The 15,244-nt window shown below is 54.5% G+C and overlaps 1 protein-coding gene across 1 annotated transcript; it reads left to right on the forward strand.

Annotated features, from left to right (window-relative positions):
- Positions 1–219: 219 nt before the first annotated feature.
- GPR132 (G protein-coupled receptor 132) lies at positions 220–1,552 on the forward strand. The gene is given in 2 exon segments (XM_060142365.1): positions 220–283; positions 435–1,552. Coding segments are annotated over 2 exon segments (1,182 nt in total).
- The last annotated feature ends 13,692 nt before the right edge of the window (positions 1,553–15,244 follow it).

A 15,244-nucleotide genomic window follows, 5' to 3' on the forward strand; every position in this document is an offset into this window, starting at 1 on the left:
GGACATAGTCATACTGGATTAGGACCCACCCTAAAGATCTCATTTTGACTTGGTCACCTCTGTAAAGACCCCATCTCCAAATCCGGTCACGTTTTGAGGTCCTGGGGCTTAGGACTCCACATATCTTCTTTGGGGGGGTGGGGGGGACACAATTCAACTCATAACAGAAGGTGAATAGAGAATAAAGTCTCCTCAAGCCCACAGACAGCGCTTTGGAAAATGACTGTTGGTGACAAGGACGTGGTATTGCCCGCCTTGTACCCTCGAGGCCGTCGGCTGCGGGGTGGGGGACTTAGGGTCACTTTAGGAAACCACCTGGAAAGTTTTAACCCTGGTGCGCCCAGTCCGCAGCTGACAAGAGCCTTCTTGCGCCAGCATATCTGATTCAGGTGGTTCCCAGCGACACTCGCCCTCACGCTGTCTCTGCCCCACAGGAAACGCCACGCCGGTGGCCAGCCCTCTGCCAGGGGCCCTGTCGACTGGCGTATCTTCCCAGAACTGCACGTCGAAGGTGCCCTTCAACGACAGCAGGGTGTTCCTGGTGACTGTGTACAGCACCGTGTGCATGCTGGGCCTGCCAGCCAACTGCCTGACGGCCTGGCTGACGCTGTTGCAGGCGCGCCAGGGCCACGTGCTGGCCGTCTACCTCTTCTGCCTGGCGCTGTGCGAGCTGCTGTACATCAGCACCCTGCCGCTCTGGGTCGTCTACATCCAGAACGGGCACCGCTGGCTCCTGGGCCCATGGGCCTGCAAGGTGACCGCCTACGTCTTTTTCTGCAACCTCTACGTCAGCATCCTCTTCCTGTGCTGCATCTCCTGCGACCGCTTCCTGGCAGTGGTGTACGCGCTGGAGACGCGAGGCCGCCGCCACCAGAAGACCGCCATCCTCGTCTCCGTGTCTGTCTTCGTTCTCGTGGGGCTCGTCCACTACCCGGTGTTTCAGATGGAGGAGAAGGGAACCTGCTTTGAGAAGCTGCCGATGGACCGCGAGATCGCCGGGTACTACTACACGCGCTTCGCCGTGGGCTTCGCCATCCCTCTGTCCGTCATCGCCTTCACCAACGAGCGCATCTGCAGGAGCATCAAGATGAGCGCCGGCCTGAGCGCCGCCCAGAAGACCAAGGTGAAGCGCCTGGCCATCGCGGTCGTGGCCATCTTCCTGCTCTGCTTCACTCCCTACCACCTGGTGCTCCTGGCCAAAGCCATAGCCTTTTCCTACTACAAAGGAGACACGGGCCTTGTGTGCGCCTCCGAAATCAAACTGTACACGGTCTCCGTGGTGTCCCTGAGCCTGGCCACGGTGAACAGCGTGGCTGACCCCATCATATACGTGCTGGCCACAGCAGCTTCACGCCAAGAAGTGTCCAGAATCCACAAGGGGTGGAAAAAGTGGTCCATGAAGACAGACGTCGCCAGGCTCACGTATCCGAAGGATTCTCAGGAGGCACAATCGCCCACATAGCTCACCAACGGCTACGCCTTCCCCAAGCCTGTCCGCCCACCGGGGCCACCGCCGGGCGCGCGGCCTCGCCACGCACCCTGGAGGGCCTGACCGAGGCGTCCTGCTGAACCCAGCGTGGGAGTCCAGGGCCGATCGCTCGGCTTCCCACGGGGCCTGCCCGCCAGCGTCCACAGCGCTGGCTGTGGAGCCCCCTCTGGACGACACGCCACAGGTTTCTCGCTCCTGGAGCTTCTGCCCCTGGTGGGTCCCAGCCCTGCAGCCTTTTCCAGCGGGAGCAGAAGCCCCACAAGGGAGGTGGCAGCACGCCGAGGGTAAGGGCGAGTCTGCCAGCTGCAAGGGGAGCCCGTGGCGGGCGGGAGGGCTTGTTCTGGCTGGCGCCCTCGGCTATTAGCGCACCGCAGGGTCGCGGGCAGAGGCCGTGTGGCCACGTGGCGCTGCCGGCAGCCGGCACAGGCCCTGCGTGCGGGAGGTGCCTGTCAGCGTCCGCGTGATGGCTTTATTTCCCGCGCTTTTCTGCAAGCGTTGCTTGGATGACTGCGACAGTACATGGCGGGCCCAGATTGTCAGTGCAAACCGTGCCCCTTCCTGAGGCGGCTGCTGATGGGGCCTTGGCTGGGGCTCTCTGTGCTGCAGACCCTGAGGGGAGCCGGGGGGCGGGGTGCACCCACATGGCCTCCGGAGGGAGCCCCAGTGCTCGTGGCAGGAATGTCCATCAGCCGGGAGGGCCGGGGGGCACCCCAGGCAGGGTGACACTCCGCCAACGGGCTCCGAGGACGGCGGTAAGTCCTCCGCACCGAGGCTTCCCAGCTCCGCTGTCGGGGAGAGGCTGCCGAGGGCCAGGCCAGGTCACAGCGCTACCTCCGTCCCCCATCCGTGACAGGGGCCAGTGACACCTACCTCAGCGGGTCGGCATTGGGGGCTGACCACACCCACCGCTTACGTTCGCATTTCCCTAAGGCAGCGGCGATGGACGTGCTTCATTGTGAGAGACCCTGAGTGGATATGTGATTTAGAAAATACGTTTAGAAATAAAAATGCAAGAATACACGTCGGTGCCAACTTCCTAACGTGGGGTGACGTCATTTTACCTTCTCAGGCAAACGTTTCCCTCTAGGCCCCTCTTGGAGGGCCAAGCCCTGGGGGAGGGGCGTGCGCCTGGGCTCTCCAGGTGATGGGCCGGCTTCCAGGAACAGTCTGGATTATTCAGGGCCGGGATCACAGGACGTTTCGACAACATCTGACGTATGACTTCCCGGGGCTGCTGTAACTAATTGCAAACTGGGGGGCGTAAAGCAAACAGGATTCTCTCAGCCTTCTGGGGGCTGGAGGTCAGAGATCAAGGCGTGGGCAGGGCTCCTTCTGGCGGCTCTCAGGCAGCGGGTTCCATGCCTTGCTCTTGGCCTCTGGCGCTGCCGTGCCCCCCCACCCCGGGTTCACCCCCCTCTCTGTCTCTTTGGACTTAGGGCTCCCCTGGATAATCCAGGGTGAGCTCAGCGCCGCATCCTTAGCCAAAGCGTATTTCCAAATAAGGCCCCGCCCCCAGATTCCGGGGAGTAGGACGAGACGGATCCTTCCGGGAGCCACCAGTCTATCCGCTACGAATGGCAGGAAGAAGCGAGAACCATGCTCTGTGGCTCCCAGGGCAGGAGTAGCCCCCAGACTCACTGCCCACTCCTCGTCGCTCCGCACCTGTCACCGTCCACTTGGCGGTGACCGTGACAAACGTGGGGAAGACACGGTTACCGCGCGAGCACCCCACGACTGTGCTCTGGCCTCCCAGTTGCTGCGAAAATCTGCTGTACAAAAAAAAGAATGATGGTAGAGTCTCTCTATCTTTTTCATTAATACCCTTTCTTGACAGCCTCATGCCGCTTCCTTGCCAGTTTTAGGAAAAGTTCCTGGCATCCGAAATCCCAGCCTGGGGCCCTCCGTCCAGCCCCCTCACCTGGCAAACCACCCCCCAGGACCGTCCTTGCACCCTAGCCTCTCGGGCAGCGTCACTGGCCCTGGGGTTTCGGCATCTTACGCCTCAATTTCAGTCACGGAGGTAAAGCTCGTGCTCCCACCGAGGGGAGCAGCAGGGCCTTGTGAGCAGGGTCCCCACCTCTCCATCCATGAGAGTCTGGGGCTGCCGAAACAAATGATTGCAAACCAGGACGAAATGCCTTAAAACAACAGGAATTTACCCTTTCACAGCTCCAAGGCCCCAAGTCCAAAATCAAGGTGTCGGCAGGGCTACGCTCCCTCCAGAGGCTCCAGGGGACAGTCCTTCCTGCCGTTTCAGCCTCTGGTGGCTCTAGGGGTCCCTGGGCTTGTGGCTGCATCACCGCAATCTCTGCTTCTGTCTTCACGTGCCCCCTTTTGTGTCCCTCCGGGTTGCCCCTTCCGTCTCAAGACCGCGTGGTGGGCCCCAGTGGCCGTCTGGATGCCCGGCGCTGGCCCTGCCTGGTCCACAGTCATCCTGGCCCAGCAGCTCTGTGGCGGGGCACTGCTTTCTGTCCGCTCTCCCCAGGGAGCTCAGAGCCAGCCTCGCCCGCACCAGGGTGCCCAGGCTGCGCAAGGTGCAGGGGAATCGGATGGGAGCTGGGTGAGAACTGTGTCCGATGGGTCCGCACCCTCCACCCTCGGGCCATGGGGCTTCATCCACACTGGCCCGGGGGTAGGCCCGGCCTGTCCACCCTTCCCCTCCTCTCTCCCTCTGTCCTCTCACAGGACTGTCTCAAAGGACAGCCTGTGTGTGTGTGTGTGTGTGTGTGTGTCTGTGTGTGTGTGTGTGTGTGTGTGTGTGTGTGTGTGAGATGTGACCCTGGACGCAAGCCCCCAGCCCCCAGCGAAGGGGCCTCCCCGTTAGTTCACCACCACCTCTTTGCACCCAGGCTGGGAACTGCCTACTTTTCCATCTTTTGCTGACATCATGCAACCAATAAACGGCCCGTTCTCCCCGGGCAGGATCCCGTCAAGCTGCCCGGCCCACCAGCTCCCCACTGTGGCGGAGGCAGTGCTCAGGCCCCGGGAGCTGCTGGCTCAGGAGAGGGGCTGCCAGGACTTTGCCAGGAGGGGTGGCCTGGAGGGTCTCTGCCCCTGGGGAGTCTCAGAGGGTGCCTGCAGGATGACATGGGGCCACATGAAATTAGAAAGTGGCTGCGTGGAGGGGCTGTCACTGCTGGGGAGGGCAGGCTCCGTGCTCAGGGCCCAGCCAGGTCCCAATCTGCCACCCACAGCCCCTGGTGGAGGGGCTTCCCGGGGGGCCCAGAGGGGGGGACTGGGCTCCGGTCCCCTGCCAGCTCCGTGCTGGACACAGGGCCGCCCAGGGCGTGAGGCGGCCCTGCCCCTGAGGCTGAGACCCTGGGGAGCAGCTGGGGAGGCAGTGGTCAAGGGCCCACCTTGGCCCGCGGCACAGTCTTCCCCGACACACACCTCCCCTCCCCTAATATCTAGCTGAACCTTCGTTCACCGACCACAACCTTTCTCCTTCATCTGACTCACATCGCTCAGGGAAACTTCTCATGTTCATAGTGGGGTTACAGAGCCTGAGAGCTGGTCAGACAGCCTCCCCTCCCTCCATCACCCCCCTCCCTCCATCACCACCCCTCCATCACCCCCCTCCCTCCATCACCCCCCTCCATCACCCCCCTCCCTCCATCACCCCCCTCCCTCTGACCCTCCCTCCCCCTCTTCCATCCACCCCTCCACAAAGTGCTCCCCACAGTTCCACGAGGTGGGGAGGGAGCCAGGCACAGTGAGGCCTACCCTTGCTGTCCTGGGGTCCATGGAAGGAGGCAGGAACTGAGGAGGGGAGCCCCGAGACCCCTCGGGGCTGCCCGGCCACCTCGAGCAGCCCAGGCTACACTCCTGGGCTCTTTCCTCAAGTGTGTCCCAGACCAGCGGTCCCTGGAGGGACACCCTGCTATTTGTTCACTGATGTATTCCCAGCTCCCTGGACAGGGCCTGTGCCTAAGCAGGGCCTGTTGCTGTTCCCTGAGGGACCGATGGTCGCGTGCGTGGGCGATCACCCTGCCAGCTGGGGAGACCCACCCAGGCTCCCCTGACATTTCAGCACTCACATGTGTCCAAGTATTTGAAAAGTCAACAACCTAACAGCCCCGTTCCACCAGACACACCCCGGCTCCCAGCCCTGACAAATACACCCGCACATCCGGTGCAGGGTCAGGCCCCCTCCGGGGCCCACCCTCACTCCGCCGGGCTCGCGAGTGGCTGCAGCCCACAGGTGTGCACCCCGGGCAGACCCCGTGGGGACAGGCCCAAGGAGAAGCCATGGCAGCGGCGGGGGAGGTGAGCTCTGAACGGTTTGGCTGGGAATCCTGGGGTCACGTGGTCTGGAGTTGGTCTAGAAGAGGCGGCACAGCCCCAGGAAGGCACACTGCTGCCCAAAGCCTCCTGACCCGCTAGAGGAACCTGCCGGGGAGGCCCTCCTGAGTGGACAGGAAAGCACGCTGACACTCATGGGAGTGCTTGGTCCTAGCGGGGAAACAGCCGCGCTCCCCGTGTTACTCTAAGACCTTCCGGAAACCCCGGACGTCGGAGGACAGCTCGCTTTGGACGAGGTATTTCACCCCCGCCAGCCCAGCGTCGTCACCTGGGATTTGGGAATGGCCACAGGACCTGTCCGCAGGGCTGTTGGGGACGTTCACTGACATCATGTCTGTCCCCCGCTTAAGCTGTGCCTGACACCGAGTGGTCGCTCAAAACTTAGAGCCTCGTTTCAGCTTCCTGGGTGGTCTTTCCCCGGGGTCCTGCGAAGACCCAAGTTCTTGATGACCAAGGCCCGCCTGTCCCAGTGACGGCCCCTAGAGGGTGCCCGCGAGGCTGAACGCGCCTTGCATGTCCGGCCCGCGGCCGCCAGGGGGCAGCACCACCCGAGGCGGCGGCGGCGGACTAGGCGGCCCCACCGCGGCCTGGGTCTGAGAGCCCCTTCCTCGCCGGATCCGGACCCGCTAGAGCGGTTCTAACGGGAGAAACGGCGCGGGGCCACGCAGGCGGGGCGTGCGGAGCCGGGCCCAAAGCCCGGTCTGAGAAGGGGAAGAGAAGCCGAGAGCGGCCCTGCGCCCGGTGACAAGTGACAGTGACGTGATGGTTGACGGTGACATCAACCGGTGCTCCCGGCCTCGTGCGAATCCTGAGAAACTGCAGGGTCACGGGGCTTCGGGGCTGGGCTCCGGGGGATGGGAGCGCACCCCTGGGGCGGGGAGGGCGGGGACCAGCAGGGCCGGCGGTGGCCCTGTCCCTGGGCTCCGGGCAGAGCGGAGGTGGCCGGGGCCGCGCAGCAGGGAGGCCCTCCCGGGAGGCGGCCAGAGCACACCCGCCACCAGCCGGGGCAGCTGCTGTGGACACGGTCTGCCGGTGCCTCAAATTTACACGTGACCCAGCAATGCCGCTCGAGGGCGTAGCCAAGAGCGTTGAAGGCACCCGTGTGCGCAATGTTGGGAGCAGCATCATCCCCAGTAGCCAGATGTCCGTAGCAAACGCGGCCTGTCACAGCTGACTGGCACTCGGCCACGAAAAGGAACGGAGTTCTGACCCTGTTACAGTGTGGCTGAGCCTCGAAAACGTGACAAGTGAGAGGCCAGACACGAAGGGCCACATACAGCAAGAGGCCATTTCTAAGAGGCGTCCAGAGTCGGGAAATCCACAGAGACAGAGGGGAGACAGTGGTCGCCTGGGGCTGGGGGCGGGGCAGTAGGGCGTGACTTTCTGAGGGGTGAAAGTGTTCTAACACTGACGTATCTGTGGATACACTAAAAGCACTGGCTTGTGCACTTTAAAAGGGTGAGCTGTAGGGCATGTGGTCACATCTCAATAAAACTGTTTTAAAAAAAAAGACACATCAGACCCCCTTCATCCAGACTGCAGCCCCAAGGCCCCTGAAGGGACATTCTCGGGCCACCGCAGCTCAAAGGGGGTGGGCTGAGAGGCCTCAGCCCCAGTGGCCCCCATGTAACCCCCGCTCATGGCTCTGGGGCTCCACAGCCCCCTAGTGACAGAGGCCTAGGTTTCAGGCAATGGGCAGGCAGCGTGGGCAGGGTGGCTGAGGGTCCCCAGTGGGCTCTGCCCTCAGCCTGCCTCACCCCAGGGTGTCAGGTGAGGTAAGCACGGTACCTGTTGTTTCTGATGCTCAGGAGATAATCACCTTCCTCCATCATGACCATTCCTGACCCGCCTGGAGATGGCAGCCCGCCCTGCGCTGCCCACCCCTCCACTGCTGCGTTTGCGCTCTGGGAGGGCTCTGATTGCGTCTCAAGTTTCAGCCTACATCAGAATCCCCTGGTGGGCCTGTTGAAACACAGACAGAGCCTAGCCCCGGAGCTTCTGGGTTGGAGAATTTGCCTCCATGAAAGTTCCCAGAAGATATTGCTGCTGGGGGGTGCAGGCCTACACCTGGAGAACCTCTGCCCCAAGCCGAACGCCATTGGAAAGGCATGTATTCAATTGTGGCCAGTGAGAGGTGGGCCAGGACTTCAGTTTGCCTCCTGGACGCAAGGCTCTGTCTTTCCCCAGAACTCCTGTGAGACTGGGTGCCAAGGTCTGGTGCTGCAGCAGCCGCTCTGAGACTCTGGGGGCAACGCCGTCTGAGCGGGAAGCCCGCACGCAGGGGAGGGGCTTTGGGCTCTGCACCGGCCCAGCCTGCTCCTCGGCCTATTCAGGGCTGGTGGCATTTGCCTCCAGTCCACCTCAGCCCCCGTGCCCAGCCTGCTCCTTGTCAGCAGCTGTGCCAGCCACACGCTGATCGCCCCCTTTTACTCCCTTCAGCTCTTCACGCGGCCTCCCCTGCCATGTCTCTTCAGTTTCATAAGGACACCGTTTTCTCTCCTTTGTTATTACATCCATGCATACGTACAGAAGTTGCACTTTTCCTAGACATTTGCTTGCCTATATAGGCACCCATGGAAACTATATAGAATTATTTTCTGTATATACTTTTTTAAAAATTTATTAATTAATTTATTTCTTTTTGGCTGTGTTGGGTCTTCGTTGCTGTGCGAGGGCTTTCTCTAGTTGTGGCGAGCGGGAGCTACTCTTCATCGCGGTGCGCGGGCCTCTCACTATCGCGGCCTCTCTTGTTGCGGAGCACGGGCTCCAGACGCGCAGGCTCAGTAGTTGTGGCGCACGGGCTTAGTTGCTCCGCGGCATGTGGGATCTTCCCAGACCAGGGCTCGAACCCGTGTCCCCTGCATTGGCAGGCAGATTCTCAACCGCTGCGCCACCAGGGAAGCCCCTATGTATATACTTTTATCTAACTTTTAGTTTTGAAATAATATCCAATTTACAGAAAAGCAGCACACGCAGTTTTGTGGAATTAAAGAGACTAAAGTAGGAGCCGGGACAGACCTGTAGGGGGAGCTCTCATGCCTACTATGCATTATCAATTACCCCAAACAGGAAACGACGTTTACCTACATCTCCCACAAAAGGTGCCTCCAGCTACCATCCAACAGGAAGAAGAAAACTTCTCTCGCCCCACGAGCCCGACCAATGAGAAGCCTTCATACTTGGGACTCTGAGCTCGCTCCCACTCTTTGGGTATCACAGCCCCGCCCAACTCCCTTCTCTTCCCTATAAAAGCGAGTTCCCCCTCCTTGTTTTCTGGATTTGCCTGGGGTCCACCATAGTTCGCATATGCGGAATTGCTATTCCTCTGCCTATTCCTGAATAAACTCACTTCTGCTAGTAAAATAACTGGCTACTATATGATTAAAGTTGACATATTTGGTGTCAGAAGTGGGGTCCAAAGGAGGCAAACCCCGAGAGATGACAGCTCGTGGAATGCAGTGACGTGCCCACACTGAGCCCCTGTGCTCATCACTTCTGTGAGCTGCCGCCTGCTTTCGGTTTGGTGCGTCTGCTCTTGGATTCCACACCCCGCTCTTTTTGTGTTTTGAGCTCTCAGACTTTACATGGGATCTGGAAAGGTTTTGTCCTTTCCGGTTCAAGGCTTTGTCCTTGGTAAGTACTCAGTTGTTCTCTGGAGTGCGGTAACAGGGTTCTCTTTTGGGGATCATGCTAACTGGGACGTTTATTCCTTTTGGTATCTGGGCAAGGACTCTAGCAACTATCTTGGGTTTCCAGGAGAACTTAGGGAAATGGCAACCCAGTCTCCTGAATTCTCTGCGGGCAGCCCGCCTTCAGGGACTCCGGCCAGTTTCATATGAAAAAACTATGGACCCCCATATGCACATTTTAACTAAGTGGGCCAAACAAACTAAAAGTAATCCGAAATTACAGTGCACATTATGGGGAACTTTTAATCTCAAACTCGTTTTTGTTAGGATTACATTGGAGGACCGTGGTCCGAAAATTAAACAAAATGAATGGTAGATTTATTTTTATTGGCACCTAAAAGCTTCCAAACGTGCACAGAACTCTAAAATTGCCTCTTTGCAAGATACCGCTTCTAAATTGGCCAAAACAACAACAAAAACCTAGAAAAGAACAAATGGCTTATGAAGCCTGGGGCTCCTTGTGTTCCCTCCCCCAGCTTCTTTGTCCTGTCTTCCCTGCCCGCTTTGTCTCAGACTCCACCCCTTTGTCTCAGGCCCCACCCCTTGACTCAGACCCCACCCCTTTGGTTCAGACCCCACCCCTTTGTCTCAGGCCCCATTCCCTTGACTCAGACCCCACCCCCTTTGTCTCAGCCTCAGCCCTCAGCACCATCTCCCTCTCTCCTCAGCAAAAACCTGCCCCTTTAAAATTGGATCCAAATGCTAAACCTTTAATTACTGTTTCTACCTTAACTGGAGCAAATAACAACTAGAAGGAAAGGTTTAAATAGCAATTCCCCTAGGTTTTGATTATAGACAAATATACTCCAAACTTCTAGGAGGAAACTTGCTTTCTGTTTCTGTTTGTTGAAGCCTTTTGGTAAGTCACCATCCTGTTCTAAAGGGGGAACCTTTGTTTGAAATAAGTCCACCTTAAGGGGCACCCTTAAAAGAGAGGATTCCAAACGTCTCTGGAGACCATGTAATGCGTTCTTTGATTGGTATGCAGAAGCTTCTAAAAGACAAATTGACTCCATAACATAAACAGCTCGAAAAGGATCCTTACAGCACAGTTTGGATATAACTATTCTTTTGAGCTTATATCTGAGACATGGCGCGAATTTTAAATGAAACTGTAAGGTCCCTGTTTGCATCTATCTGTATTTTCATGTGTGTCTATATATGTGTTGTAGATGTGTGGTATTATTTTTCTCTTCTATCTCTGGTTGGTATTGTTAACATTAATTTGGAAAAGGGCACTAATTAAGTGGTTTAAAAACAAACAAGCCCTTATATGAATTAAAATATAACAGACTGGCCTAGGTGCTTTGGGGGTTTATGTGATCTAGGATTAATTTTGGTGAATTAAAGCTAACTTGGAGTTGTTGGTTTAATTAAAATAAACATGTCTTTGGAGTTATCAACGCTGAAAAGAAGGGAGCCATTCTAAGACCTAAATAGACATTTCTCCAAAGAGGATATACAGATTGCCAACAAATACATGAAAGAATGCTCAACATCATTAATCATTAGAGAAAAGCAAATCAAAACTACAATGAGGGGCTTCCCTGGTGGCGCAGTGGTTGAGAGTCCGCCTGTCGATGCAGGGGACACGGGTTCGTGCCCCGGTCCGGGAAGATCCCACATGCCGCGGAGCGGCTGGGCCCGTGAGCCATGGCCGCTGAGCCTGCGCGTCTGGAGCCTGTGCTCTGCAACGGGAGAGGCCACAACAGTGAGAAGCCCGCGTAATGCAAAAACAAACAAACAAACAAACAATCAGACAAAAACTACAATGAGGTATCACCTCACACCAGTCAGAATGGCCATCATCTAAAAATCTACAAACAATAAATGCTGAAAAGGGTGTGGAGAAAAGGGAGCCCTCTTGCACTGTTGGTGGGAATGTAAATTGATACAGCCACTATGGAGAACAGTATGGAGGTTCCTTGAAAAACTAAAAATAGAACTACCACCATACGACCCAGCAATCCCACTACTGGGCATATACCCTGAGAAAACCATAATTCAAAAAGAGTCATGTACCACAATGTTCATTGCAGCTCTACTTACAATAGCCAGGAGATGGAAACAACCTAAGTGTCCATCATCGGATGAATGGATAAAGAAGATGTGGCTCATATATACAATGGAATATTACTCAGCCATAAAAAGAAACGAAATTGAGTTATTTGTAGTGAGGTGGATGGACCTAGAGTCTGTCATACAGAGTGAAGTAAGTCAGAAAGAGAAAAACAAATACCATATGCTAACACATATGTATGGAATCTAAAAAAAAAAAAAGGTTCTGAAGAACCTAGGGGCAGGACAGGAATAAAGATGCAGACGTAGAGAATGAACTTAAGGAAACGGGGAGGGGGAAGGGTAAGCTGGGACGAAGTGAGAGAGTGGCATGGACATATATACACTACCAAATGTAAAATAGATAGCTAGTGGGAAGCAGCCGCATAGCACAGGGAGATCAGCTGGGTGCTTTGTGACCACCTAGAGGGATGGGATAGGGAGGGTGGGAGGGAGATGCAAGAGGGAGGGGATATGGGGATATATGTATATGTATAGCTGATTCACTTTGTTATAAAGCAGAAACTAACACACCATTGTAAAGCAATTATACTCCAACAAAGATGTTAAAAAAAAAAGAAATGAATATGCTCAAACTACAATAAAAGATTTAAAATTTAAAAAAAAAGCAGGCATTCTACCTGAGTTATTTATTTATTAATTAATATTTGTTTGTTTTTTTGTTTAGGCTGCTCTGGGTCTTTGTTGTGGCACATGGGATCTTTTTTAGTTGCAGCATGCATGTGAGATCTAGTTCCCGGATGACCAGGGATCAAACCCGGGCCCCCTGCTTTGGGAGCACAGAGTCTTATGCACTGGACCACCATGAAAGTCCCCTACCTGGGTTTGTTGGTCAGACAAGTTCATGTTATCTTTGTTAAATAATTTGTCAGCAAGAAAAAAAACTGGGTATGATAAAATTTTTCTTGAGTGATCTAAATATGACTGTTGAGAACAAATGAATTGAATGGATGTGGATGAGATACAAGTTTCTAGGTAAACCTTTTAAATAGGTTCCTCGGACCTTTTTGGTAACCTGAAACCTTACAGTTCTGCTAAGTTAAATTAAATGATGGGTAGTCATTAAACATCTAGATTATTCCCAAATAAAATAAAATACTGAAACATAACTAAAAATAGTTTCATTCACTTTTGGCTTCCTTTACAAAGGAAATAGATATTTTGGTCTATTGGTAAACATGCCACACTGGAAAATTTACTACAAGGATAATATGCTTTTAGGAATTATGAATTGTATTGATAAATCTGCTAGTAACAGACCATTCATAATTGTTTAAAACTACTAGAAATAATAAAGGAAAACAACTCTGTATACAAGGAAAGTAGGATGTGTGTTTTTGGTAAGAAAAGGTATGAGGAATGGAAATGCACTTTGTTGAGGGAAAGAAAGTACTTTTGTTCTAAAGTGAATCTGATTGTTTCAGAATAGGAAAAAGGAAAGACAGGACAGAAGCTGGATGGTAATACTAAGTTGTAGGTTTGTGGAAAAGGAATCTTAAAAAAAGGAAATTTATGTGTGGTCAAGATGGCTAAAATTGAATTGCTATTACAAGGGTTTTAAAAATAAGCTTTAAAATCAGTAGTGTACTTATGTAAAACTAAAACCTAAGTTTCATATGCTAACAGGACAAGGTTTTCTTGAATTGTTGCCTGCTTCTGATAAGAGATTGTGAAAGGTTTTTCCTTACCTTTTAGTAATCTGCTTAGAAAGCCAAAATTGTGTTTTACCCAGATTATTTCCTGTGTTTCAGGTTGTCTTAATCAGGTATTTGATTCCTTAAGAAAACTGAATCTTCTCAATATTAAAAGAGCTACATTTTGCTAACAACTATGTAACTTTTTGTATTTATCTTTGAAATCTTTTATCATTACTTTGGTCAAATAGATAATTAAGCATCATTTCTTAATGGTCCATTGTCCTGTGTGAGCAAATGTCCAAAATCTTTTGATATTTTTGACAAACTTTCCAAAAGTTGGGTTCTAAATGAAGCCTTTCTGACCTTGAAGTAACTCTGGGCTCTTCCAGCAGGCCTTTGCAAAAGCTCAAAGGATTTGTCTCTCACCCGGTAAAATGTTAAACTACTCAGGCTTATTTGATGTTAAATTACATGGGACGCTTGTTAAAGAAGAAGGAATACTAAACCTTTTAACTTTATATTTGTATGGGTATGTATTAATATAACTATTCCAAAATTGTATGAAATTCCCAAAATTCTGAGATGTCCTGATATAATGTCATCAGTCATAATTTAAAAGTAGATGACAGAAATAAGATCTTCGCTGAGCTTGGGGATTTCCCTTGTTGTGTAGTAAAGAAAAGAAAGTTGCCCGAGGAGAGGTGTGGTCTTTGCCCTCGGGTCCTGGGAGGGGATGTCCTGCCAGCTAGTAGTGTTTTGCTGGGGACCTGGGGCCACACCACATGGTCTACGATGAGATTTAGGGGGGGGGGTGTGGAAAGCCCCGAGCGAGCACAGCACGGATCCTCCTGGCTCCAGCCCCACACACGGAAGACGTAATCTTTATCTCTGCATCCTTTTGCAGTAATAAACCATGACAATAACAGTTTTCATCTAGTTTTGTGAGTCCTTCTGTGTATCCTATTTAGGACCTCTCCACTAAGAAGTTATTTTTTAAAGAAACCTCATCTCCTTTCCATTTTTTTTTTTTGCGGTACGCGGGCCTCTCACTGTTGTGGCCTCTCCCGTTGCGGAGCACAGGCTGCGGACGCGCAGGCTCAGCTGCCATGGCTCACGGGCCCAGCCGCTCCGCGGCATGTGGGATCTTCCCGGACCGGGGCACGAACCCGCGTCCCCTGCATCGGCAGGCGGACTCTCAACCACTGCGCCACCAGGGAAGCCCCTCCATTTCTTTCTTTTTTTTTTTTCATTTCTTTTTAATTAATTAATTAATTTTTGGCTGCGTTGGGTCTTCGTTGCTGCGTGCAGGCTTTCTCTAGTTGCGGCGAGCGGGGGCTGCTCTTCGTTGTGGTGCGTGGGCTTCTCATTGCGGTGCTTCTCTTGTTGCGGAGCACGGGCTCTAGGCGCGCGGGCTTCAGTAGTTGTTGCTCGCGGGCTCTCGAGCGTAGGCTCAGTAGTTGTGGCGCACGGGCTTAGTTGCTCCGTGGCATGTGGGATCTTCCCAGACCAGGGCACGAACCCGTGTTCCCTGCAATGGCAGGCGGATTCTTAACCACTGAGCCACCAGGGAAGTCCCTCCTTTCGACTTTTGTGATTTCATTTCTTACAGGTAAACCTGAAGCCCCTGGAGAGACGAGCAGTCCAGGGAGCAGAGGCGCCGGGCTTCCCTCCGCCACCCCGTCCTCTCCCCCTCCCCCACCTTATTCCTCTCCCCTCCCCCACCCTATTCCTCTCCCCTCCCCCACCCTATTCCTCTCCCCTCCCCCACCACGTCCTCTCCCCCTCCCCCACCCCGTCCTCTCCGGCCCTACCAGCCCCGCCCTCCGGAGGCCAGCGCAGGCGCACTGGGGCCGCGCGCGGAGACCTGGGAGCCGCCGGGGGCGGGGCGGCCGAGGGCGCGGGCCCAACGGCCAACGCGGCCGCGCGGGAACTCGGGCGCCAGGCCCCGCCCGTGGTTTGAACCAGAGGCTCCGCCCCCGCGCCCGGCCAATCAGCGGGCGGGGCGGCCGGCGCCACGGCGACCCATTGTGGGCGCTGCGCGGCCCCGC

The sequence above is a fragment of the Lagenorhynchus albirostris genome, chromosome 1 (genome assembly GCF_949774975.1).
Source record: "Lagenorhynchus albirostris chromosome 1, mLagAlb1.1, whole genome shotgun sequence".
Classification (NCBI taxonomy): domain Eukaryota; kingdom Metazoa; phylum Chordata; class Mammalia; order Artiodactyla; family Delphinidae; genus Lagenorhynchus; species Lagenorhynchus albirostris.